At 59.9% G+C, this 25,623-nt stretch overlaps 2 protein-coding genes across 2 annotated transcripts in view; both read right to left on the reverse strand.

Moving 5' to 3' along the window:
• Nucleotides 1–672: 672 nt before the first annotated feature.
• On the reverse strand, nucleotides 673–13,002 carry ASB10 (ankyrin repeat and SOCS box containing 10). Its single transcript, XM_026657730.1, has 5 exons — nucleotides 12,711–13,002; nucleotides 6,590–6,857; nucleotides 4,151–4,655; nucleotides 1,464–1,577; nucleotides 673–1,135 (listed from the first exon to the last, which is right to left on the reverse strand). The coding sequence occupies exons 1-5, from the start codon at nucleotides 13,000–13,002 to the stop codon at nucleotides 950–952; spliced, it is 1,365 nt and encodes a 454-aa protein (XP_026513515.1). The 3' UTR covers nucleotides 673–949.
• Nucleotides 13,003–16,694: 3,692 nt separating this feature from the next.
• Nucleotides 16,695–25,623, reverse strand: part of IQCA1L (IQ motif containing with AAA domain 1 like) — a 47,511-nt gene continuing 38,582 nt past the window's right edge. The window contains exons 13-19 of the mRNA XM_029912854.1: nucleotides 25,300–25,382; nucleotides 24,868–24,975; nucleotides 23,729–23,928; nucleotides 23,425–23,511; nucleotides 20,803–20,980; nucleotides 17,553–17,791; nucleotides 16,695–16,808 (exon numbers count right to left, since the gene is read on the reverse strand). Of these exons, the coding sequence (XP_029768714.1) occupies nucleotides 16,695–16,808; nucleotides 17,553–17,791; nucleotides 20,803–20,980; nucleotides 23,425–23,511; nucleotides 23,729–23,928; nucleotides 24,868–24,975; nucleotides 25,300–25,382 (1,009 nt within the window). The remainder of the gene's footprint in view (nucleotides 16,809–17,552; nucleotides 17,792–20,802; nucleotides 20,981–23,424; nucleotides 23,512–23,728; nucleotides 23,929–24,867; nucleotides 24,976–25,299; nucleotides 25,383–25,623) is intronic.

Here is a 25,623-nt window from a genome sequence, read left to right on the forward strand (position 1 = left end):
GACAGCGAGAGGAATGAGCGACTGGGCTCCCGGCTGCACAACACAAACGGTCACACTTCCAACGTAACCAAGAACGGAAGAGCTTTTGAGCAGAAACCCCCCTCCCCAGCAAAACACCCCCCGTTCCTTCCTGGATTCAATTAAGATCACTTCTCCGGCACCAGCCAGGCTTCACCAAGGGCCACTACGTATGGCTGGCTCTGTGGGGAGGGCCACAGCTGCCTGCACAAGCAGGCTCCATCAGCCACTGTGTCACTTGGGCCCTTCACAAATCTTGGTCTACAAAGGCCTTGGTCCCATCTGACGCAGTGCTGGGAGGAGCTGGTGGCAAGTGGCAGGGAACATGATTCATCATGAAGAACAGGAAACTGAGGCAGCTGTGAATCTGTCAAGCTGAACTCCAAGCTGGATCTGCCACACCTCAGTGCTAACTACAGCCCAGAAAAGCTACTGAGGGAGGGGGAGGCCGCAGCCTGCAGCTGTGGCCCCAGCGTCCCTCTGTGGCCGTGCCTGCACCACGTGTTCTGCAGAGCCAGAGCCAGCATGGGGCAGGTCAGACGGCAGCCCCCAGTGCGACAAGGAAGGACACATGCCAACCAGGGCATACAAACACCAGGATTTATTCCATAATACAAAGCAGGGCCAGCGAAATGGCCCCACGAAAGGCAGGGCCCCACCACAGGCTACAGCAATAGAGCCTGCGGGCATGGGATGGGCCGGGTTGGTGCGGGCAGCGGGTGTCTCGGCTGGGAGAACAAAGGGCAGACCTGGCACAGGTGGGTATGGGGTGGCATGGGCACAGAAGGGCTGGCTTTGGCTGGTGTGAGTGGGGAGGGCAAAGCTGGGCTGGGCTGGGCAGAGCAGAGCTGTCACAGGCAGGGCAGGGCACAAGACTTCAAAGCAAAGAAAGAAAAGGATTTAGAGGTGGCTCAATCCAGGCTCCAGGCCCCTAGTAGAGAATGTCCTCGAAGCTGAGCAGCAGGAACTGGTGCAGGGAAGGTGGCAGGTGCAGCTCAGGCAAGACCTGCAGCAGCCGGCCCTCCAGGTAGCTCCTGAGTGCACAGCGGGCCAGGTGCTGCAGGGAGCGGGGCCTCTGCCCCAGGGAGAAGAGCGACTCGTAGAAATCCGGGTGCTTCTGTCAGGAGAGAAGAGAGAGGTCAGCATGGGCCACGTTTCCTCCATGACAGCGGGCTGGTGCCCCTACCCCATGTCCTGTGACAATGGCAACAAATCAGGGGCAGACACTTTCCACCAACACTGAACAAGGAGCTCGGTTAGCACAAAGGTCACAGCCTTATCCCTACAGCCGTTCGATTTCTGTCTCTCCCTGTTTCACTGCAGAGCTTCTGCCCAGCACCTTCCCTGCCTCCTCAAACCTTCAGAGGGTACTTCTGGGACCTGCCCGGTCAGCCAGGCACTGTGGGGTGAAGCCCCAGGTCCCTGAAGACTCTTGGTTCTCTTACCTGCATGATCTCAGCTGGGACAGCCTCTGCCCACTCGTCAGTGACCCGCACACGGTCATAGCTGTTCATCAGCACCTCGATGGTGCGAGGCGAGGAGCAGCAGTAGCGCAACACCTGCAGCAGGGGAGGGGACGGGAGAAGGCTGGTCTCACGCACCAGGCACCGGATTCCCTGCTCTGCTTCTGCTGCCCTGTGATCCTGGGCAAGTCCTGTAACCTGTCTTTTCCCAGTCTGTGATGGGCCATGCCCACGTCACACGTGATGGGGTGGGGTGGGGTGGGATGGGCCGTGCCTGAGGGTTGCAGGCCTGCGGGTTGTTATGGCAGCAGGAGGGCTGCGTGTGGGTGGATTCCCTCCCCATCCCCTGACTCCCACTCCCCATGGCCCAGGCCATCAGTAGCTGTCAGAGCCTATTCCAGCTGCACGAGTGAGCCTCATTATCTGGTGTTAATAGGAGATTAATTAGTGTTAATTGTTGATTTTCCTGTATTTTCCCAAAGGGGAGAGCAATCTGCAGATCTCCAGGCTGGGTAATTATTGCACTGCTCGGGAATTAAGGAAGATAGTTAACCCTTTGCTTGCTGGTGTCTCGCACGAGGAGGCGGCAGGAGCTGGGGACAATGCCCCACGGAAGGAGAGCACCGCCTAAGGCCAGTGCCGAAGAGACAGGCCAACTTCACCAAGGCGGGACAGCACCTCGTGGGGCCTGGAGATTAATGGAGCTTGGTGGCAGGGCTGTGCGCTCAGCACACAGGGAAGGCAAGAGACCCCTAGGGGGAAATATCACTCCACGTGGATCCCCCCTCAGTACACCTCCCTCTGCAGCCCCCCCAGACCGTGCCTACCCCCACGTCACCTGTTCTCCCCACACACGTCAATCTCTGTAGGTCTGGGCATGCCACAACCCCTGCCCCACACCCTGGCATGCTGCCCCCTTCCTGCGGTGCCCAATCCCCATCACAGCCAGGCAGCATGGCAAGGGAGGGGGCAGGTCATAGGCTGTTCAGGGTGCCCCAGGGGCGTTCCTGGTAGGACACTGCTCGCCAGGCAGCCGACACGTTCTGCATCCACTGCAGCGCCCGTCCTAGCTGATCTCAGGTGCACATTGCACTGACCCAGCTTGGAGGTGACAGAGGTCTAGCTCATGGTGCCACACTCCCCGGCAGACAGCTTCCACGCTGCCCCTCCAGCCCAGCACGCTCTGGGATGCGCCCCAGGCACTGGGAAAGCCTGCACGCTCCCTGCAGAGGGGGCAGAGCCAGGAAGTTGCATGTGGCCAGCACCTGGACATGCTGCCTGCAGTTGGCCTCTCCTCACACCTAGCTCCTGCCCCACCCCTGCAGGACAAAGCCCTCAGAGCAGAGGCTGCCACCCTCAGGGCCATTGGCAAGGAAGGGAGCCCCAGCTGGTGTGACCAGGGGCTGAGCGTGAGTTCCTGCCACTTTGTTCTGCCCTCCATGGCCCTGGTCTAAGAGCACAGGTTCTCCAGAGCATGGCCTTTCTCATGCACCCCCTCTGCCCTGCCCCACCTCAGCCTGGGCCCACACAGACCACACCCCCTCCTGAAGAATGACTGGCCGGACTGACTGCACCAGGACTAACCAACTCGAGCCAGGGGGCGATGGCCCACGGACGAAGAGCATCTCCTAAGGCCAGTGCCAGAGAGACAGGCTCACGTTCTCTTTCCCAGCCAAGTCCCCACTGCTCACAACGCCAGGGCTGGGAGCTCACGCCCTCACAGCCCCCCAGGCCCTAGTAACCTCAGCAGGGGGCAGCGGTGACCTGCCCCGGTAGATACCTAAATATGGCCATTAAAGGGACACAGCTGGGCCCCTCAATCAGCAGCCCAGCCAGGGAAAGGAACCCAAATGCTGGCGCCTGGGGTCTGGGGACCTGTAGTGGGGTGGCTGCCCCACTCCTGGAGAACAGGGGTTAAAAGGCAGCCAATCAGGGCCAGGCTGGCCCTATAAAAGAGCTGCCGGGCCACCAAGGAAACAGTCTCCCTCCTGCCTTGGAGGGAGAAGGGCCCGGCTGCCTGGGGGCAGGGTACTGGACAGAGCAGTGCTGGGGCAGGGCAGGAGGAGCTGGGAAGCTCCAGCCTGGCAACTCCCCAGGCTGAGGCCTTGGTCAAGGCTGAAACAGGTGCGGGGCTGCAGGGGTGTAGCCTGGGAATAGGCAGAGGCAGCAGGTCCTACCCCCTTGCTGATGATGAGTGGCCATGACAGACTGCAGTCTGCCCCAGGGAGCGGGGGCTAGATGACGACTGGCAGTAGCCACTGAGGCAAGGTGAGGATAGAGGGTTGGGGGTTCCCCTGGGAGGGGAGACCCAGAGCGTGGGGGTACTGTGGGGGCCGAACCCTGAGGTAAAGGGCACCAGGGTCCGGGAGGGACACGGGGGGCCAGCGGCAGGCGAGACACCAGCCTACAGAGGGCGCTCCGGAGGCTGGAGAGCTAATTCCCAAGACGACCAGCAGGAGGCGCCGCACCAGCGAGTCTTTGACTTCGCTGCAGGACCCCAATTGCTGGGTAGCAAGAGGGAACTCAAGCCCCTGAGCTGGCCGGGAACAAGACCTCGACAAGGGGAGGGGGCCCTGACTGCAGGGAGGGAATGCCTCCTGGAGGGGACCCTGTTCACACACCCCTCTCACGCAGCACCCATCGTGCTGCTGCCCCAGGCAGCTCCACACCTTGATGAGGGCCCCGGGCCAGATGCGTATGGAGCCATGGTTAAGCAGCGCCCGTACCACGAGCTCTGGCCGGTGCCCCAGCTTGTAGGCCGCCACCTGCAAGATGTTGTGCATGGCTGTGTTGCCGCTGTAGCTCATGATGTTGACACTGGCGCCGTGGGCCAGCAGCAGCTCCACCACATGGGCGCTGGCGTTCTTGCAGGCCTGGTGCAGCGGGCGCTGCTGGTCCTGGTCCGCAGCATCGACATTGGCACCGCTCTGCACCAGCTGCTGGCAGACGCGATAGTAGCGCTCCATGTCCTGGGGTGGGTGCGCCTGGGCGCAGGCGGCATTCAGGGGGGTCTGACCCTCCTCGTTCTTGGCCTCCAGCCCCGCTCCATGGCGCAGGTACAGCTGGACGTGCTCTTCCAGGCCGTGCCGTGCTGCCACGTGCAGCGCTGTGTCCTCTTCCTCCTCCGTCTGGCTGTTCACGCTGGCACCATATTGCAGCAGCAGCTGCGCACACCTGCAGGGCGTGGGACCCCTCAGCCATGTGTTTCTCCCTCCTCTGCCCAACACCTACCCACTATCCCCCCCAACTACCCACTGCCCCCTAACCCCCATCTGCTGTCCCATCCACCTCCCACCTGTCCGCTAGCCCCCCCGCTTCCCTCCGCCATCCACCCACCGCCTGCCCGCTAGTTCCACCCACCAACCTCCATCCACCCACCACCTGCCTGCTAGCCCCCCTTCCTCCCGCCATCCACCCACCGCCTGCCTCCTAGCCTCCCTTGCCCCCGCCATCCCCCATCCACCCATCCCCTGCCTGCTAGCACCCCCTTCCCCCCACCATCCACCCACCGCCTGCCCGCTAGCCCCCCTCCCCACCCTCCGTCCCCATCTACCTACCGCCTGCCCGCTAACCTCCCTCCCCACCCCCATCCACCTACTGCCTACCCACTATCCCCCCCCGCAACTACCCACTGCCCCCATCTGCTGTCCCATCCACCTACCGCCTGCCCGCTAGCCCCCCTTCCCCCCGCCATCTCCAGCCACCCACCGCCTGCCTGCTAGCCCCCCCCACTCCCCATCCACCTACCGACTGCCCGCTAGCCCCCCTCCCCACCCTGTCCCCCATCCATCTACCGCCTGCCTGCTAGCCCCCCTTCCCCCCATCCACCTACCGCCTGCCCGCTAGCTCCACCCACCAACCTCCATCCACCCACCCCCTGCCTGCTAGCACCCCTTCCCCCCACCATCCACCCACCGCCTGCATGCTAGCCCACTCTCCCCCACCAACCCCCATCCACCTACCAACTGCCTGCTAGCCCTCACCCGCCGTCCCCCATCCACCCACCCCCTGCCTGCTAGCAGGGGCGGCTCTATGTTTTTTGCCGCCCCAAGCACAGCAGGCAGGTGGCTTTCGGTGGCACGGCTGCGGGCGGTCCACTGGTAACGCGGATTCGGCGGCATGCCTGCAGGAGGTCCACCGGTGCCGCGGCATCGGCATCCCCGCCGCCGAATTGCTGCCGAAGCTGCGGGACCAGCGGACCTCCTGCAGGCACGCCGCCGAAAGCCGCCTGCCTGACACCCTCACAGCGACCGGCAGGCCGCCCCCCACGGCTTGCCGCCCCAGGCACGCGCTTGCTACGCTGGTGCCTGGAGCCGCCCCTGCCTGCTAATCCCCTATGCATCCCTTAACCCACCCCCCCAACCATTCCCCTCACCGCCCACCATTCCCCTCCCCAACCTCCAGTTAGCCCCAGACCCGCCTGCCCTGCCCCCACCTACCTTCCTGGCTACTAGCCCCTCAGTCACCCATGACCATCACTCAATCCTGCCATTCATCCACCCTATGCTGACACCCCGTTGTGCCCACACCTCTCCCACAATCCCAGTGGTTGGGCCCTGGCATCCCAGGCTCCAGGGGCCCTGTACTCAGACCAGTGGGTTCCAACAAACAGGACAAGGGACTGGGCAGCAGGACTCCTGGGTTCTATCCCAGCTCTGCCCCGGACTTGCTGTGTGGCCTGGGGCACGTCCATCACTCTGTGCCTCGGTCTGCCCCTGCCTGTGGATGGTCTGTTCCTACCTGACCACCTGTGACATGGTCTGGGCTTTGCCAGTGCAATGCATGCTGGCTGGGCCTCACTCGCCTCCTGCTGGGGTTGTGGGCACATGAGCCCTGCTGACTGGGGAGGCAGTGACCCACCCATCTGAGCCAGCCCCATGCTCAGCAACAAGCCGCTCTGGCTTTGGGACTGCATTGTGCTGTGCTGTACAGACAGGCCTGGGCAGCCCCAGCTGCTGGGGCAAAAGCAGGCCTCTCCCCCATGGGCTGTGGCACCCAGACACTCAGCCCTGGGCTGGCGCCTGGCCCTGGGGCGGGGCTGCTAACAGGCCCTGCGTGTGCGTGCACAGGCGGGTTGGGGTGTGCGGGCCCCCCCGGAGGAAACTCACTGGATGGAGGCTGGGCTCTTGCAGAGGTGCAGGGGCTGGTAGCCAGCCTCAGAGACAGTCTTGGGGTCAGCCCCGAAGGAGAGCAGCAGGCGCACACAGTCCGTTCTGGCCGCAGCGCAGGCCTCGTGCAGAGCTGTCTTACCGCCAGGTGCGAAGTCCACGGCAGCGCCCCTCAGCAGCAGGTGCCTGAGGCAGTCCAAGTAGCCGCGCCCAGCCGTGATGTGGAGCGGCGCGGTGAGCTCCTGCTCGTAGGTCAGCGACCACAGTCCTGCAGCGGGAGAAGGGCTGTGAGGGGGACAAACGCACACACAGCCACAGTGCCCACCCCTGCCTCTCCCCACCAAACCCTCTCCCACAGGAGATCAGCCCCTCCTTCTCTCAGCCCCCCACCACACTGCTCCCCTGCCCCCAGCTCCACCGGGACCAGGCGCCCGAGGAAACCTGCTGGGCTTGGAGCTCGTGCACTGGGGGGATCCCCAGGCCACACTGAGTCCCACCCTGGAGCTGCCTGTGGGTGGGGCTCGCCCTTGGGGCACGGCCAGGTGCCGTGGGAAGGGGATTCGCTCTCTCAGCTGCACCCAGCAATGGTGTGCTCGCCAAGACAGGCAATCAGGACAAGGCATGTCAAACACTCAGAAAGGGAGGGGGCTTCTGGTCATAGGCGCTGGCTCCGGGGCTGGAGCACTCACGGGGGAAAAATGGTGGGTGCTGCCCCCTATCAGCTCCCCCCCACCTCCCCCACTGGCAGGCCCCGTGGATCAGCTGTTCTGATCAGCCTCCCCCTCCCTCCCCACGCCTCCCACACACTGTGAACAGCTGTTTTGCGGCGTGCAGGAGGCTGGGAGGGAGAGGGGGGAGGAGCGAGGATGCGGCTCAGGGGGAAGCAGCAGGGAGGGGAGGGGACAGAACTGGGCGGGAAGAGGCGGGGTGGGGGTGGGGCCTTGGGGGAAGGGGTGGGGTGGGGGCAGGGCCCGGGTCAGAGCTGGGGATCAAGCATCCCCCTGGCGCCTGTGCTCCCAGTCTCCGCAAGCCCTGGGCAGTGGAGGTCCCAGGGGTGACCACAGCGGTCAATGCGGGGCATTGTGGGACAGCTGCTGGAGGACCGCAAGGGTCGATCACCGCATCTCCACTCGTGCTGCGTTGCCCTAAGGACATGGAGGTAGCTCAGAGCCACTTGGGGAGGCGGTGTCACTGGGGTGGCATGCGGGGCACCCACATCGGGGGGAGACACATGCACGACTAGGCTGATGCAAGCTGCCCTGCGTGTGGTGTGGCCCAGGCCCGAGCGCCTTACTCAATACTTCACATTGCAAATGCTTCCGCTGATTTGTCCTCCTTTCCCACATCCTTAACAAAAGGATCAAAGCATGTTCATGGCACCTTTGCCCATGGGCGGCGGGCAATGGAGGCTGGGGGAGGCTAAGTCTCCCAAACCTCCGCTAATGCTCCGCGCCGGCGCCCTGGTGCCAGGCCGCGGCAGGGCTCAGAGCTCCTCTGGGGGCCCAGGCTCAAGGCTCAGCCCCAGCTGGGGCTCCCCTGTGCTGCTCTGGGCCAGCCAGGGTTCAGGGCTGCTCCGGGCACTGGCCGGGGTTCGGGGCCAGGCAGTGAGAGCGGGAGGGCGGAGGAGGCGGAGTTGGGGGCAGGGCCTCGGGGGAAGAGGCAGGGGTCTAGCCTCCCCAAACTTGGGGCACAGGCGCCACCCACGCCTTTGCCATGGCACTGAGCCGGCAGAAGACTCTGAATATTAAAGCCCAAACCTCGTCTGAAACTGTTTAATGTTGAATGGTGACCTAGTTATAGTAACACCTTTGGTCCATATATTCAAGTTAAATTAATACAGCATCCCAGCCCCCCACCCCAGACAGCACCAGCACCACCACCTGCCCTGCCCCAACATCCCCCAGACAGCACCAGCGACACCCCCTGCCCCAACCCCCCCCAGACAGGGTCAGCAACTCCCCCTGACCTGCCCCAACCCCCCCCAGACAGCACCAGCGACACCCCCTGCTCTGCTCCAACCCCCCCCAGACAGGGTCAGCAACTCCCCCTGCCCTGCCCCAACACCACCCAGACAGCACCAATGACACCTCCTGACTTGCCCCAACACCCCCCAGAAAGCACCAGTGACACCCCCTGCCCTGCCCCAACCCCCCAGACAGCACCAGCATTGCCCCCTGCCCTGCCTCACCCCATACAATACCAGTGACACCCCCTGCCCTGCCTGAACACCCCAGACAGCATCAGCGACACTCCCTGCCTGCCCCAACACCCCCAGACAGCACCAGCGACACCCCCTGCCCTGCCCCAACGTCCCCAAGATAGAACCAGTGACACCCTCGCCCTGCTCCCTAGTTTCGAACAGACTGCCTTGCCTCACAGATTGTAATGCTCCCTAAGAAGGAAAAGCCTCTCTCAGTCATCTGATCTCGACTGGCCTCACTGGTGAGAGCCACGGAGAGAAACGAGGGTTGTTGGAACGCAAAGGGTCAGTCTCGGAGTCCTTGAGAATACATGATCTGTCCTTGGGAACAGGTGGGCACTGGCCCACTGAAGGGGTTACACCAGGGTTTCTCAAACTGGGGGTCGTGACCCTTCAGGGGGTCACGAGGTTATTACATGGGGGTTGCGAGCTGTCACCCTCCACCCCAAACTCCGCTTGCCTCCAGCATTTATAATAGTGTTTAATATAAAAAAAATGTGTTTTTAATTTACAAGGGTGGGGGGTGGCACTCAGAGGCTTGCTGTGTGAAAGGGGTCACCAGTACAAAAGTTTGAGAACCACTGGTGTAAGATCTGAGGCCTTTGTCTGCAGCCATATTAGGACAGCAGTAGCCATGAGCTAAAAATCAGGAAGTCACATCCTCACATTCCATCTAAATTACATTACAAAAAATGTAATATCGGGCTGTTAAGAAGGCGATCCTGTCCTAATAGCACCCACCATCACCCGATAATAATCTAGCTCTTAAAATGGTTAAAGAAAACTTCATTTGATGGCATTCTGTCTGTCAAGAAACCACTTATCAGTAGTCGTGGGTGTGACATCTATACTTCTCTGTTGTTTGGCCTTTATGGTCCCTACTGCTCTATTGTTTATCTATATGGTTTCGGTTGGGTTCTTTGATGGTTTCTGTCTGTTGCATACCTAATTTTGCAAGAGGTAAATCAACTAAGGTGGTGGGCTCTGATTGGTTAAATAATTGTTTCACAATATGTTAGGATTGGTCAAATAATTATTTTGTAGCACTTTAGTTTAAAATGATTGGTTAAGGTGCAGCTAAGCAGGACTCAAGTGTCACTATATAAACTGGGGTCCAAAGGGAAGTTCTTGGGAACCAGCTCCAGGCCCCAGCGTCAGAGCTGCCAGACCTCAACACCCTGCCAATGACACCGTGCAGAAACTGGAGTCCCTCAGATGACCTGATCCTGACCGGCCAGCGAGAAAAGCTCATCTGCCTTATTGGGAGTGGTGAGCACTGTAGGCTTAGCGTGTGCCTTCTGTTTTGGGGATTGTTACTAAATAGCGGTTAAGGCAGAGGTCCCCAAACTTTTGAGGGTCGTGTCCCTCCTTACCGCTGTCCGCACACACACCCCGGGGTCAGGGGTGGGGCCGCAGCTGGGGGGTGGCGGACAGGGGTCAGGGGCTGGGGTCACAGCTAGGATTGAGGCTGTGGCGGAGAGTGAGGCTGTGGCCAGGGGCCGAGGTTGGGGGCGGGAGCAGAGCCGCACTGAAGCTGGGGCCAGGGCCAGGAACACAGCTAGGAGTGGGGAGGGTCTGAGTGGCGTAAGGGTGGGGGTGCCTAAATTCGCCTGGTTACAGCTTGAGCCCATGGAAGGTAAAGGTGGGGTGCCCTAGCATTCAGGTAACACTGGAAACTGCTTAAAGGCTGGGGCATAGCACAGACGCTGTGAATCCATCAGACGACTTCATCACCGCTTTATTCTGAGTCACCCCAGCGAACACTTCCTCTTTGTCACCCAGCAGGTATGGCAGAGGTACATCCAAAGCCCCAAGAGTTTCCTGCCTACATCCCAGCAGGGGTATCTGAATATTGCCCAGGAACACGTATGTTTAGGGCCCTACCAAATTCCCGGCCATGAAAAACGCGTCACGACCCATGAAATCTGGTCTCCCCCGTGAAATCTGGTCTTTAGTTTGCAGATTTCACCGGGGAGACCAGCATTTCTCAAATTGGGGGTCCTGACCCAAAAGGAAGTTGCGGGGGGGGGGTCTCAAGGTTATTTTAGGGGGGTCACGGTATTGCCACCTTTACTTCTGCACTGACTTCAGAGCTGGGCAGCCGGAGAGCGGCGGCTGCTGACTGAGGGCCCAGCTCTGCAGGCAGCAGCGCAGAAGTAAGAGTGGCAATACCGTACCAGGCCATCCTTACTTCTGTGCTGCTGCTGGCGGCAGCTCTGCCTTCAGAGCTGGGCTCCCGGCCAGCAGCCGCTGCTCTCCAGCTGCCCAGCCCTGCAGGCAGCGCAGAAGTAAGGGTAGCAGTACTGCACGCACCCCCCACGATTACCTTGCGACTCCCCCCACAACCCCCTTTTGGGTCAGGACCCCTACAATTACAACACTGACATTTCAGCTTTAAATGGCTGAAATCATGACATTTATGATTTTTAAAATCCTATGACCGTGAAATTGACCAAAATGGACTAGGAATTTGGTAGGGCCCTACATATGTTCTATTAACCCCCTCCCCCATAGGGGCTGACTTTTCATTTTGCCAGTGGGTGCCCCAAACCAGCCCCACCCCCTCTCTGCCCCGTCCCCCAAAGCCCCCCTCTTTTCTGCCCCCTACTGCCTTAAGGGCAGTGAGGGAGGGACGGGTCAGAGAGGAGCCAGTGGCGGGGCAGCCCCACTGAGCAGTTGAAGGGTGGAGCAGCCCGCTCCACAGCTGATCGGCCCACAGTCCCACTGAACAGCTGCCAGCCCCAGGGCCACCAGAGCAGCAGCCCCGGCCAGCCCCATGGCTGCTGAGCGGCGCCTATGCTCCCGCACCAGGATCTTGTGATACCCTCGGGTGAACTCCACTCCCAGCGTAGGGTGACCAGCTGTCCCGATTTTATAGGGACAGTCCGGATTTTTTGGGTCTTTTTCTTATATAGGCTCCTATTACCCCTGTCACGGAGTGTGGGGGGAGACAAGGCCCTGCACCCCGGCTTCCTGCGATTCACCATGACTCTCAGCCAGCCAGTAAAACAGAAGGTTTATTTAGACGACAAGAACACAGTCCAAGACAGGTCTTGCAGGTACAGACAACAGGACCCCCCCCCCCAGTTAGGTCCATCTAGGGGTCCCAGTGGCACCACAGCCCCATTGGGGGGTCAGAGCCCCGTCTGGGCTCCCCTCCATTACACCAGCCAGCTCCTGAAACTCCAACTCCCTCCAGCGTTTCTCCCCGGCTCCTCCCCCAGCCTTTGTCCAGTTTCCCGGGTAGAGGTGTCACCTGGCCCCAGCCCCCTCCTGGGTTCTCCCGTTACATGCTCAGGTATCTTCCCTCAAGGCCAGTCTCCCATCCCCCAATGCAGACCGTCCCAGCCAAACTCCCCACTCAGCATTCAAAGACCACATTAAGAACAGTCCCAGTTCATCACAACCCCCCACCCCACCCCGATTTTTCACACTTGCTGTCTGGTCACCCTATCCCAGCGCAACAGCACTGGAAACGCTGGGCACCCTACCATCAGGCTGGCCTGAGGATCAATAGCAGTGCAGCCGCGGCTGAGCTGTGCAGAATATAAACCCGCCTGAAACCACTGGGCATGTTCTTGGCACAGCTCAGCCGGGCCTGCGCTGCCATGGCCACGGCGCTACAGCTACTGGCGCTAGCTCGTTGAGAGCTAGGGGTGTATGTGCACACAAGCGGAGTCACACCCCTAGTCTGCAGTGTGGACGTCGCCCTAGAGACTGGGATGGGGACCTGGGTTGGATATAAAACACCCTAGTGCTCCCTCCCCATCCCCCAGCACTCCCTCATCACCCTCTGGTGCTCCCTCTGCCCCCAACACACATCCGCCTGGACTCCCTTCCCCTTGACACCCCCCTAGCACTCCCTCTCACCCCCAAGCCTCCACCCACCAAGCACTCTGTCCCCCAGGTGCTCGCTCTCACCGAGTTTCCGGCTGGTCCACCGCAGCTCGTCACCCTTGGATTCAATGATGAGGTTGACGGCAGCGCTCTCAGTGAAATGCTTCCGCACCGCCTCCAGGTCCCCGGTGAAGAGCGCATTCTGCACCAACACATCTCGGCACTCGATCGGCTCCATGCGGCTGCTGCGGAATCCCCGGCCCCCGGGCGTTGGGGCCGTCAGGCCTTGCTCCATGTGCCTGGTGTGCGTGCACCTGCCCACCAGATCCTCGTCCGGCTGCAGTGCAGAGCTGAAGGGGCAGCTGTAGCCCGTCATGGAGAGACGCACGGGGTGAGTCTTGGCTTTATAAAGGGGCAGTTGGCTGCTGCTGCTGCAGCCCCAGAGCTCCTGGCTCAGTGGTGTGCCCTTGGTGGGCTGCTCCCGGATGCAGGCTGCTCAGGGCTGGCTGGTTGGGTCAGGCACAGGCCTGACTCAGCCTTTATAAATAGCGCTCTTGGCAGCACCCACCACCAGAGTTTGTTTATCCTCCTCTGCTGGCACTCATCTCCAGGGTCACTTTGGGCAGGGGGCAGGCCCCTGACTGGTCGCTCTCCCTGGCTAGCACAGGGCAGTGAGGACTCTTTCCCTGTGCCCCTGGGCAGTAGGTGCAGGGACAGAGGAGCCATGCCCACAGCACCCGGAAATGTGCACCGCAGAGCAGAGCCAGCCTGGCCCAGAGCTCACTGGAATGTGGTGCAATGCAGGAGCAGCGAGCAGGGGGGTGCATCTGAGACAGGAGTTGGGGCGATGCCAGGGCCGGGTTAAGCCTGCTCTCCTTTACCCTCTGTACATGGCACCTGGGCTATAGAGCAGCAGAGTAGTGACGACGCGGGAGGGGGGGGGGGGGGGGGGGGGGGGGGGGAATACTAGGGCAAGACTTGGCTGGGGCAGTGCAGTGAATAGACCTCACCTAGGGCCATGGGACTGGGCAGGAGTGGGGAACAGGGAACGTGGGGACTGTCCATTACAGTCTCTTTCCAAAGGCAGGGAAGGGACACACTCTCGCTATGGGGCTCTCGGGAGACCCCTCTGGGAACCCTGCACTCCACTCTAAGCCCCATGGTCCCAGAGGCCTGCCCAGGAGCAGGGAGGGGCCAGCCCATTTCTATGCAGTATCCAAATCCAGCCCCCAGAAAAGGGAGGAAACCAGTTCTCTCCAGCTGCTTCAGAGGGGAGAGGTTCGTATGGAAACCACCAGGGCTTTAAAGAGCTTTTCCGTTTGGTTAAGTCACACCAGAACACAGCAGCCATCTCAGAGACACGACCTGGTTCGGGGTGAGAGAGATGCAGCTGCCAATGCTACCCCAGTCAGAGACGTGCTCCCAAGGAGGGCACCCCAGGTGGGCCGTGTGGCTTCCTGGCCTGGCCTGGCCGGCTCTGCAGCCTCACGAGGCAGGAACACTGTTTTTCACATGTATTTCTCTTGTGAGTTTGTTCCCAAGTAAGAAGGTGGGAATGGGAGCTGGCCCCTGTGAAGCCTCTAGGAGCTCGCTTGGGCTCTCTGCTCTGCTGCCTGGCAGCTCACACACCCCGCTGAGGTGTCAGGCTCTCCTGGGCTCATGGCACCTTTAGCTGGGACACCACAAGCTGTTCAAGCAGCTCCAGCCATCCTGAGAGGGGAACAGCAGCCACTGGGAATCACTCTAGATAAAGCAACAGAAAAGATTTTGCTTCAAAGCACCTTCACCTTGCATGGTCCCTTGAAAGATGTGTTAACTCCTTGTGCTAAACAATCTGTTCCACCTTGCACTGAGCTGTGTGCTCTGAGGCCAGGTCTGCACTGCAGACCTAGGTCAGTGTAACTATGTCGCTCAGGGAGGTGAAAAGTCTGGAGACCTTCTCCTGCTGACACAGCTACCGCCTCTCGGGGAGGTGGATTAACTACACCGATGGGAGAAGCTCTCCCGTCGGCATAGGAGCCTCTTCGCTTGGGCTATGTCTACACTACCACTTATGTCGCTCGGGGTGTGAAAAAACCATCCCCCAAGCAACGTAAGTTACACTGACAGAACCCCGGTGTGCACAGCGCTGTTGGGGGGAGAGCTTCTCCTACCGACACAGCTACCGCTGCTCACAGAGGTGGCTTTATTATACTGACAGCAGCACTCTCTCCCGTCGGCATCGAGCGTCTTCACCAGACGCGCTGCATCGCTGTATGTGGAGACATGCCCTTAAGCACTGCAGCCGTGTCAGTGCAGCTGCGCTGATGCAGCATTTTAACCTTGCAGCTCGGGGTAGCTTTAACCTGAAGAAGAGCTCGGTGTAGCTTGAAAGCTCGTCTCTCTCACCAACAGAATTTGGTCCAATAAAAGATATTCCCTCCCTGACCTGGTCTTTCAGAAACCAAACAAGAAAGCTCTGCTAAGGCAAGTATGAACCTGGCAATTACTGAACTGACTCTCTCAAAGCTGGCTTGTCTCCAAAGGTTCAACTGAGTTCTACAAGCCCAGCTGAGTCAGAACTCCTACAGCCAGACGTCCGAGAGTTCCCGAGCCCACTTCTGACTGGAACATGCAGAAGTATCTTTCGTGCCCCACTTAACTCTAAATAGGATGAACTGATTTTGCCCAAACTTTAAAATAATAATAATGGGGGAAAATGCACTTCTGGGCCACTCTCCTGGCTGGAGAATCCCAGCGCAAGGGGAACTGGCCTGTGGAAGTTCGGAACCACTGCAAACGGCCAGTGAGAAAGTAGCGGACAGAGGCACAGCCCCCCTGGGAGCTCCCATGCAACCTAGGAGACACCTTGTCTCTGCCTTGCTCCATCCCTACTGTTCATTCTGTTACGCGCTGGCAGTGACCTAGATGCCGAGCCAGACGCACAAGTGAGTCGCCGCCCTGCAGAGAATGTGCTGCGAACCAGCCGAGCCACCATGGCAGGAATCTGGCCAGAAGAGGCCCCCGCCCCCCTACTTCCTGCAAATACAGAGCTACCCAGGGCTTTATCCAATTTAAATTGCTGGAGCAATGCAGCGCCCACCACCTCCCAGTGGCACCGTCCAGTAACCAGCAGCGCCTGGCGTTCTTCCCCTTTGCTCAGTCACTCACATCCCATGGTCCAGTCAGACCCCCAGGGCTACACTAAGCTCCTCTCCCTTCTTGGGGCTCTGCAGCCTGTCCCCACACACTGTGACACCCTCAGGCAGCTACACAGCTCCTGGAGCTCCCTCTATGTGAGGACTGAGAGCCCCAGAGTTGAGTGCAAGGTCTGAGGGGAGGGGGAAGAGAGAAGCATGGTGTCCCGTGTGCATGTGTGTCCGTCCCCAGCCCCCTATAGGGATGGGGGCACGCTCTTCTCAGGGACTGGGGGACCCAGAGCTGCATGCAGGGTTCAGTGGATGGGAGCTGAGCAGAGGGGCCCAGAACCCTAGAGGGAGGGGCTGCCCCCCATTCTCTGGAGTAGAGGCATCTGGGTGCACAGCTCAGAGCTGCCTGGGCTCAGGGGCAGGGGGCTTGTTCCCTCTCAGGGCTGCATGAGGGCAGTGACCCAGACGACGGGCCCCCTCAGACTGGAGCTGGGCAGACCCCCACCGTGCTCCCGGTTGCCATTCCAGGTGTAGTTCTTGGCTCTGTCTCACCCCACATGCACCACTCTTGCTCATCCTCCCCAGGGTACATGCATACATGCCCCTACATGCACACACACACACACCCCACATGCATGCACAACCCCCCACATGCACCCAGTACATGCATACATGTACACACGTGCGCAAACACACAGCACATGCATGCACAATGCCCCAGGCTCACCCCACATGCACACACATGTGCACAAACACAGACACATGCACAGATACCCCCCCAGGTTTGCCCCACATGCGCACTTGCACTCCCCCGGCTCACAGCCATCTTTCTGCACAGACGGGCGGGATGAAGAATAAGTTGACTTTATGGGGCTGCCCTGCCCCAAGGGCCCCAGAGCATAAAGCCCGGGGAGGGATGTGCAGGGCCCCTCAGCCAGCACTATTTCTTCCCCTTCTTTCCTTTCTTGTCCTTCCCCTTTCCCTCCTTCCGGTCTGCGCTCTCCTGCATTGCCTTGAGTCGCTTCTTACCCAGTGGCGTCTTCATGTACCAGTCCTGCCAAGAGGGTGCAAAGGAGTGGGGGAGGTCAGCGCAGAGCTGATGCTGCATCGCAGAGAACACCCCGGGTTGGGGGGATGGCAGGGTGAGCCTGAGTCAGCCCCTAGTGGTGACAGTAACATGGGGGGCAGGGAACAGGCTGGGGTGTGGGGCTAGAGGGAAGGGCCCCCCTGTGCCTGCCCCAAGGGGTGACAGTAATGTGGGGGGCAGGGACCAGGCTGGGGCAGGACTGGGGGAAGAGCCCCTCTGCCTGCCCAGAAGGGTGACAGTAATGTGGGGGGCAGGAATCAGGCTGGGGTGCAGGGGCCCCTGTGCCTGCCCTGAGGGGTGACAGTAACGTGGGGGGCAGGGACCAGGCTGGAGGAAGGGGCCCCAGAGGGGTGACAGTAATGTGGGGGGCTGGGATCAGGCTGGGGTGTGGGGCTGGAGGGAAGGGCCCCTCTCTGCCTGCCCAGAGGGGTGACAGTAACGTGGGGGGCAGGGACCAGGCTGGGGTGTGGGGCTGGAGGGAAGAGCCCCTCTGCCTGCCCCAAGGGGTGACAGTAATGTGGGGGGCTGGGATCAGGCTGGGGTGTGGGGCTGGAGGGAAGGGCCCCCCTCTGCCTGCCCAGAGGGGTGACAGTAATGTGGGGGGCAGGGACCAGGCTGGGGTGTGGGGCTGGAGGGAAGGGCCCCCCTCTGCCTGCCCCAAGGGGTGACAGTAACGTGGGGGGCTGGGATCGCCAGGGCTCAGCCAGGCACCTGCAGTGTCTTCTCCTCCTCACTGTAAATGGGATCCGCCTTGGCCAGAAGCCGCAGGAACTCGCCTGCCCGCAGCGGCTTCTTGGGCATCTGCAGGAGGCGCCGCTCGGTCAGCGCCATCTGCACGGCCCGCGCCAGGTGCCCCTGGCTGTAGCCGTCCGAGAGCTTGGCCAGGGCACTGACGTCCAGGGCAGTGGTGATGGTGCCACCGTGCTTCTTGATCAGGCGCTGCCAGGTCACTGCGGAGGCAACGGGGACAATGGTGGGCGAGCTCTGGGAGAGACCCGCCTGTGCCGGGGGGGAGGAACTGGGGGGACCCAGCCAGAGGGAGGAAGGGCTGCAGGGGAAAGACATAATGTAGCAAACTCCCCCCCACCACAGAGCAAGGCAAGCCCCGAGGTGGGGGGAGGGGGCATCTGTGCAGCCGCTATGGGGCAGGGCCCAGCCTGCCCCTCTGATGCAGAACAGGCGGAGTTCTGTGGGGGAGGGGTATAGAGTGGGTTTTCTCCAGACCCTTTCCAGCTCAGCACTCGGCAGCGCCCCACCCACTCCTCTGGCGGCTGCTGCTTGGGGTCCTGGAGCTGGGCACTGCCAGCTGCTTGGCTGGACTGGGGTCTGAATCCTGCAGTCACCTTCCCCCACACTCTGGTGTGAACCCAGGGGCTGCAATTCAGGGGTGGGGCAAGGAGAATGGGAAGCCTGGCAGCAACATCCCCAGGCAGCTTTGGGGGGCTCAGGGAGAGGTCAAGCCAAGTCTCCCCCTCAGTCCAAACCCCATCCCGCAGTGAGTCCCCTATAGGGCCCCGGACTTGAAGGTGATTGCCCCGCACCTGCACAATCCAGGCCACTCCCCCCTGCACTGGGGTCAGCTCCTTCCCAGGCTAGCAAAGGGCTCTCGCTACTGCCAAGGGCAGGTGTGTTTGCTTTTAACTCCCTTGTACTTCACACTTAGCTGACTTGCATCATGTTGATTTCAGACCAATTCTCTAATTTGCAAAGGTTGTTTTCAGTTCTTATTTTGTCCTCCAAAGTGCTTACAACCTCCTCCCCCCCAGATTAGAGTCGCCTGCAGATTTTTTAAGCATCTCTCCTCTTCATTATCCAAGCCATTAAGGAAAACATTAACTAGTGCCAGAGCCAGGAATGACCTCTGCGGGACCCCTAGATACAGCCTCCCAGTTTGACAGCAACCATTGATAACTCTGTGATTATTGACTTCCAACCAGTTGTGCACCCCCCTTATAGGAATTTCATCTAAACCACACTTCCCTAGTTTGCTTATGAGAGTGGCACGTGGGACTGTGTCAAAAGCCTGAATAGAACCAAGATCTCTCACGTCCACTGCTTCCCTCCACCCATTTGGCCAGTTACCCTGCTGAAAAAGAAAATTAGGTTGGTCTGGCACGATTTCTACTTGCAATCCATGCTGGCTGTTCCTTAGAACCGCCCTATCTGCCAGGTGATCACAAACCAATTGATCAATAACTTGTTCTAATATCTTTCCAGGTATTGAAGTTAGGCTGCCTGGGAACAATTCTCCACGACCTCTCTAGCATCAACACCCATCTCTGATGGCACAGTGCCTGGCAGCCCATGACTAGCCACGCTGGAGGCTGCTCCACTTGCTCTCCATGGATGTCAGGCCCACGGATGTCCAACAGGAGGGAATTCTATAATCTAAGCCCCCAGGATGTTTTGGGGCTGCCTGTGGCAGGGCACTGCTAGGAAAGCCCTTAATCAGCTCCTGCCACCCCAGCCCCAATCAGGGGAATGGATTGGGGCTGAGTAAATAGCCAGTGCTTGCCTGGGAACTGCCCGCACCTGCCAGCCTCGTTAGCAGGAGCTAACAGGCTGGGAGGAAGGGGGGATGATGTTATTAATATGAACTGTGACCATATAGATCATTGCTGTAACCAAGGTCATATAATAGCACCAAATCTTGTACAAAGGAGGTCAAGTAAGGTGTCCATGAAAAGGTTATGATTATGCTGTCTGTATGCATGTATCATTTTTGCATTTAAAGTTATAAGTATTAGCTCTATATTATCTGTATTTCAAACTTGTGCTGTGCTTCTGGGTGACACCCCAGACAGTTTGGAATCAGTTCTGCCTAGCCTGCTTGCTAGCCCATTACGGACCACCAGCTCCACAACTGACCCATTGAGAGAAGGCAGATACACCTTGTGACTCAGCAAGGCAGGGACAGGCCTATGGACAGAACTCTAAGGTTTTTCTATGCCACGTGCTGGGCAGCTTGTGTTTGAAACAAAGAAAGAAAGAGACTATAAAAGGCTGCTGCAGCTCCTCCATCTTGTCTTCAATCCTGCTTCTGACCTCTGGAGGGACTTTGCTACACTGAAGCTCTGAACAAAGGACTGAAGGACCCATCCCAGCTGGGGATGTTCCAGAGACTTGATTTGAGCCTGCAGTTTATTCTATCACTGCTACAAGCCTGAACCAAGAACTTTGCCATTGCTGTATGTAATTGATTCCATTTAACCAATTCTAACTCTCATTTGTATTTCTTTTTATGAATAAACCTTTAGATTTTAGATTCTAAAGAATTGGCAACAGCATGATTTGTGGGTAAGATCTGACTGGTATATTGACCTGGGTCTGAGACTTGGCCCTTTGGGGTCGAGAGAACCTTTTTCTTTTACTGGGGTATTGGTTTTCATAACCATTTGTCCCCATAACGAGTGGCACTGGTGGTGATACAAGAGAACTGGAGCGTCTAAGGGAATTGCTCGTATGACTTCTGGTTGGCCAGTGGGGTGAGACCAAAATCCTCTGTCTGGCTGGTTTGGTGCCTTAATAGTAAAGGAACTCCAGCTTTGGGCTGTAACTTCCCTGTTCTAAGCAATTTGTCCTGAATTGATATGCTCAGTAGTGTCCCACCAGAGGCAGCCTCGTTACAGAAGGACAGACACCAGGAGGGGAAGGTCAGGCTCAGAGGGAGGAAAGAGCTAGTCTGTTGCTGGTCAGGCTGGTGTGAGGCCAAGCCGTGTAAATAGTGGGGAAACTGGTGGTGGGAAATGGACACTAAATAAAGAGCATTGGTGTTGCACCAGCTTGGAGCGTCCCTGAGTTTTTAAGAAGCGTGGTTGAGGGGCCAAACCCGATGGGGCACAGCGTGCACCCCGTTACAGCCCCCCAAAGCACTGGTGAAAGGGGAAGGAACCAGCCAGTCACCGGCACCAGCTGGCTGACCTCCACAACCAGCTCTGCCGGGGCCAGGCTGCCCCCTCACCGTAGCGGGATGCGTAGTCAGGCCGGGGGAGGAGAAGGATCCGCTCATAGGCTTTGCACAGCGTCTTCACATCAGCTGCATAGGGCTTATCCGACGTGCCGATCAGCAGCACCCGGTCCTCTGGCTTCAGCAGCTTCAGGGCTTTAGGTAAATCCCGCTTCAGTCGCTTGGGGTCAGCCTGCGAGGCAGCAAAGGGCAGAGGCATGGGGGTCAGGTCAAACCCGCGTGCAAGGGGGGGAGAGTTTCTGGGGGTCAGGTCAAGCCATGGGCAGGGCAGGGTCACTGGGATCAGGTCGAGCCCACAGGCGGGGTGGGGAGGCAGAGTTACAGGGGTCAGGTTGAGCCTGTCTACAGTGAGGGGAGTTTCTGGGGGTCAGATTGCCCCATGCGCAGGGTCACTGGGGTCAAGATGAGCTTGTAGGTGGGGTGGGGAGGCAGAGTTACTGGGGTCAGGTGGGGGCGGGGTCAGGTGGGGGCAGGGCCAGGGTCTCTGGATCAGGTTAAGCTCATGGGTGGGGCCCGGGCAGGGTCCCTAGGGTCAGGTTAAGCTTGCAGGCGGGGGCCGGGTCACTGGGACCAGAGCGAGGGGCCTGGCACAGGTTCGGGTGCAGCTGTCCCGATGCACATTCTCAGGTGCCTCTGCCAACTCTGGCATGAAGTGGAGCAATGTCTGTACAATTCATGAATTCTGGCTGATGGGTCTCATAGTGGCGACACACATGAAAGATACCAGGGGATCCTTTAGATTTAACAACCCTACTCGGGGCAAACACCTGGGAAGAATAGGTGAGCGAAATCCCTAGAAAACCAGTTTCGCTGACTCTTGGGACAGGAAGGGAAAGGCAGGAGCAGTGGGAACTCATCCCGAAGACAGAACAAAGGATGCTAGGGGGTTTAAGTAGCAAGGCCCACGAACAGAGGGGGGCCAGATAAGAGGAAGCAGGAGAGACCAAGGTCACCCACCATATAGCAGCCTTATAGGGCAGGGGGCCCGTGTCCACTTTCCTGAGCCCACACGGTCCAAAGACTGCACAACCCATGGGATGCTGACACCCATCCAAAGAACGCCCTGGAATGGTGAGGAAACTGAGGCAGGGATATGGGGGTAGTGTGTGTTGTTTTGTACTCTCCTGTGCTTTATGTGGTTATGTCAAAGAGTATTAATGTGTTACCCTCTGTTCAAAAGGTGTGAGTGCGTTCACTGCTTCACAGCTGCTGCGTGCCCCTAGAGTGTTAAACTGTAACCAGAAGCTCTGGGAAAGGGTGTGTTTGAGTACAGGGGAGTCTGAAGGGTCACCACTGCGCTCAGCTGTGCTAGATGGCTCGACAGTGGCTTCCAGCACTCCAGAGAAGGGACTAGACAGAAGGCCTGTGCCTAGAGACCCAAGGATTGGGACAGTGGCTGGGCTGTGCAGGCTCTGGGACCCAGGGCAGCAGAGGCTTGGACTCCCCTGCCAGCAGTCGAAGTGTGTGGCCATAGGCGCCGACTTCACCACTTTCACATGGGTGCTCGACCCCCCCCCCATGCCACCCCTTCCCCGCCCCCATTCCAACCCCTTCCCCAAAGTCCCCGCCCCAACTCTGCCTCTTCCCCACCTCCTTACCTGAGCGTGCCACGTTCCCGCTCCTCCCCCCACCCGGAGTGTGCAAACAGCTGTTTGGCGGCGGCCGGGCGGGAAGCGCTGGGAGGTAGGCGGAGGAGCGGGTAGGCAGTGCACACGGGAGGGAGCTTGGCTGCCAGTGGGTGCAGAGCACCCACTAGTTTTTCCCCGTGGGTGCTCCAGCCCCGGAGCACCATGGAGTCGGTGCCTCTGTGTGCGGCCAGTAGGGGGTGCTAGCTAGGATCTATTACACCCTCGGTGTGACGAAGTGGGGGGGGTTATTCATCTTGTTGTGGTGCATGTGAGTCTTACTGTCCTACACTAATGCTGTGTGTACCTCAGTTTCCCAATACTTCAGGGGTGGGAATTGGGGGTGTGATTTTGCTGAGGCCTCGGGGCAGGTGAGGCTGCCCAGCTGTTTGCACCTGTGTAACCCGAGACCCAGGAGGGGGGTGCGACCAGGTGACACCTTTGGCCCGGGAAGTGAGACAAAGAAAAGGAAGAGGGGCATGAAGGGGGGTGTCAGAGGTTGGGTGGCTGGAGGCTGGCAGTCTGCGTGGGGGGACTGGAAGAGGGGGAATCCAGGGCGTCTGGCCCAGGATTCCCAAGATGGACTTGGCTGAAAGTCACTGATGTCTGTAATAGCAAGCTCTGTTCTACGCTGTGGTCCTGTTGACAAATAAACCTTCTGTTTTACACTGGCTGAGAGTCACGTCTGACTGCGGAGCTGGGGTGCAGGACCCTCTGGCTTCCCCAGGACCCCGCCAGGGCGGACTTGCTGCGGGAAGCGCACGGAGGGGCATATGCTGAATGCTCCAAGGTCAGACCCAGGAGGTAAAGCCGTGTGAGCTTCTTGCCCTGGAGACAGTCTGCTCCGAGGGAGAGGAGGCTCCCTCGGAATCCTGACTGGCTTTGTGGGGAGCAGTTCCAAAGCATCGCCCCGGTGACTCCATGACACTCCCCACTCCTGGTAACCCCGTCCCCCTCCCCCTCCCCAGCAGCCCCCGGCCCCAACTCTCACCTGCTTCTCCTCTTTCGGCACCTTCTTGTAAAAGGTCTTCTCTGCGTTCCCGATCCAGATCACCGACGGCTGCATCAACCTGGCCACCTAGAACGCCCAGAGAGGAGGTTTAGCCTGAGCCTCCAGCAACAGGGAAGGGGAGGGTAGGCCCCTGACCCGCTAGCCCCAGAGAAGCACCCCCCCTTGCAACACCATACTGCACTAGGCCCAAGTGAAAATCTGCCCCTGTCCCTCCTCTGGGGTCTGAGCTCTGCCCTGCTCAGGTGGGGAATGGCCCACATCCTGCCCTGCGCTGTGCCGGTACCTTGAACACCACGTGCATCAGCATGCTGAGGCCAGCCTTCCCCGGGTACTTGCCCACCAGGTTGTCTGGGGACAGGTCGAAGAGGTTGGCGCCCGTCTCGGTGCACACAGCATGGACCAGCATCTTCTTCCCAGTTCCAGCAGGCCCAGCAAGCAGGACAGACTTCACCAGCGGCGCCATCTCGTGCAGTGTGGGGGACCCTGGGGGACAACAGGGGCAGGGAGAAGGTTTCTGCTTCACTCCGCCACAGCCGTCAGAGCATCCTATGGAGACACCCCTCCTCACGTGAATGCCCATCCCCTCCCCCACAGAAAAACCGAGTCATGCCCGACCCCTGTATAGGAATGCCAGGCCATGCCCCCCCTCCTCCCCCGAACGGGAATGCTGGACCATGCCCAACCCCCTCCCCACCACGGAGAAACGGAGTCATGCCCAACCCCCCCCACGGGAATGCCAGGCCATGCCCTCCTCCCGACCCCTCCCATGGGAATGCCCATCACCTCCCCCACAGAAAAACTGGGCCATGCCTGACCCCCCTCCCCCCCACTGCAATGCCAGGCCATGCCCGACCCCCAAACCCACATGGCAATGCAGGGCCATGGCTGCCCCCCCCCCCACAGAATACAGGGCCATGCCCGATCCCCCCCCACACACACACACGTGAGTGCCAGGCCCTGCCCAACCTCCCCCCACCCCACGAGAACACCAGGCCATGCCTGACCCTCCCCCACATGGGAATGCCAGGCCATGCCCTACACCCCCACCCACAGGAAAGCCAGGCCATGCCTTCCCCACACCCACTCCCCATAGGAATGCCAGGCCATGACTTCTCCCCTCCCCCCCATGGGGGTGCCAGGCCTGCCCGACCTCCCCCCACCCCACAGAAATGCCAGGCCTAGCCAGACCCTCCCCCCCCATGGGAGTGCCAGGCCATGCTGCCAGGCCGTGGCAGTGACTAGGGTGGTGCAGGGCTTTCCCACACAGCTGTTTGGGTCTTGCCAGGGGAGACTGCAGGGATACTGCACCCTTCTGCAGCGCACATCCCGACGACTGTTGCAGGGCAGGGTAACTCCATCACCCACTTGCCCACCCCCACCAGTCCCCCCACGTGCACCGGGATGGGGTGGCTGGTCCCTTACCCAGGCGCAGGATGGCATACAGGGCGATGTTCTGCCTGATGTCCATCACCGAGGGCGTGGGTTCAATGCCTGCCATGCGCAGGGTGGTGCCCAGGTAGCAGAAATCGCCTGTCAGGGGAGGCAGGCGGGAGCGGCAGGGAAGAGGGGGACAGAGACAGTTGCCCACCCTCCACCCCGCCGGTGGTGAGAGACACAGGCTGGGTCAGACCCCTCCCCCCCCCATCCTCTCACGTACAGCAGCACGCTAGGTGGGGCGAGACGCCGCACCTCCCCCTTCCCCTGGGGAGAGGACTCCTGTCCCCACCCACTCCCCTGAAGCAGCAAGCAGCTCCTGTCCCCTTTGCACGCCCACCCTGGCCTGCACCCCCGACACAGAACCGCTGGGGCAGCGAGCTGGTCCCCTCCCCACCCCCATGGCCCTGACGGACTCACCCGTGTAGTCAGCCAGCTGGACACGTTGGGCCTGCTTGAGGATTCCCTGCAGCACCAGCTCCTCGTACAGAGAGTCCAGGGTCCTGGAGGGGGAGCGGGGATTAGGGGAGCCCAGCGCCTGGCTGTGCCCAGCCCCACCCACAGTCTGGGGGGCAGATTGGGTCAGTATTGCCACCGAGCCAGGGCGAGCTGCAGCAAGGTGCAGAGGCTGGGGAAAACTCACCAGGGCCCATCCCATCTAGCCCCGGACAGGACGGTTCCACAAGGCCCATACTAGTGTAAGCAGAGTCAGGATGAGCTCTACCCTGACATCTGGTGGTGAAT

This window comes from Terrapene carolina, unplaced genomic scaffold, assembly GCF_002925995.2.
Source record: "Terrapene carolina triunguis isolate 2854851 unplaced genomic scaffold, T_m_triunguis-2.0 Scaffold278, whole genome shotgun sequence".
NCBI lineage: Eukaryota > Metazoa > Chordata > Testudines > Emydidae > Terrapene > Terrapene triunguis.

Bases quoted from the DNA above. Each gene is read 5' to 3' on its own strand.
- ASB10 (XM_026657730.1), bottom strand. From the start codon at position 13,002: ATGACGGGCTACAGCTGCCCCTTCAGCTCTGCACTGCAGCCGGACGAG. The intron at 6,858-12,710 runs GTGAGAGCGAGC...CTCCCGCTGCAG, and splicing joins GTGGACCAGCCGGAAACTCG to GACTGTGGTCGCTGACCTAC. The intron at 1,136-1,463 runs GTAAGAGAACCA...CTCTCCTGACAG, and splicing joins TCCCAGCTGAGATCATGCAG to AAGCACCCGGATTTCTACGA.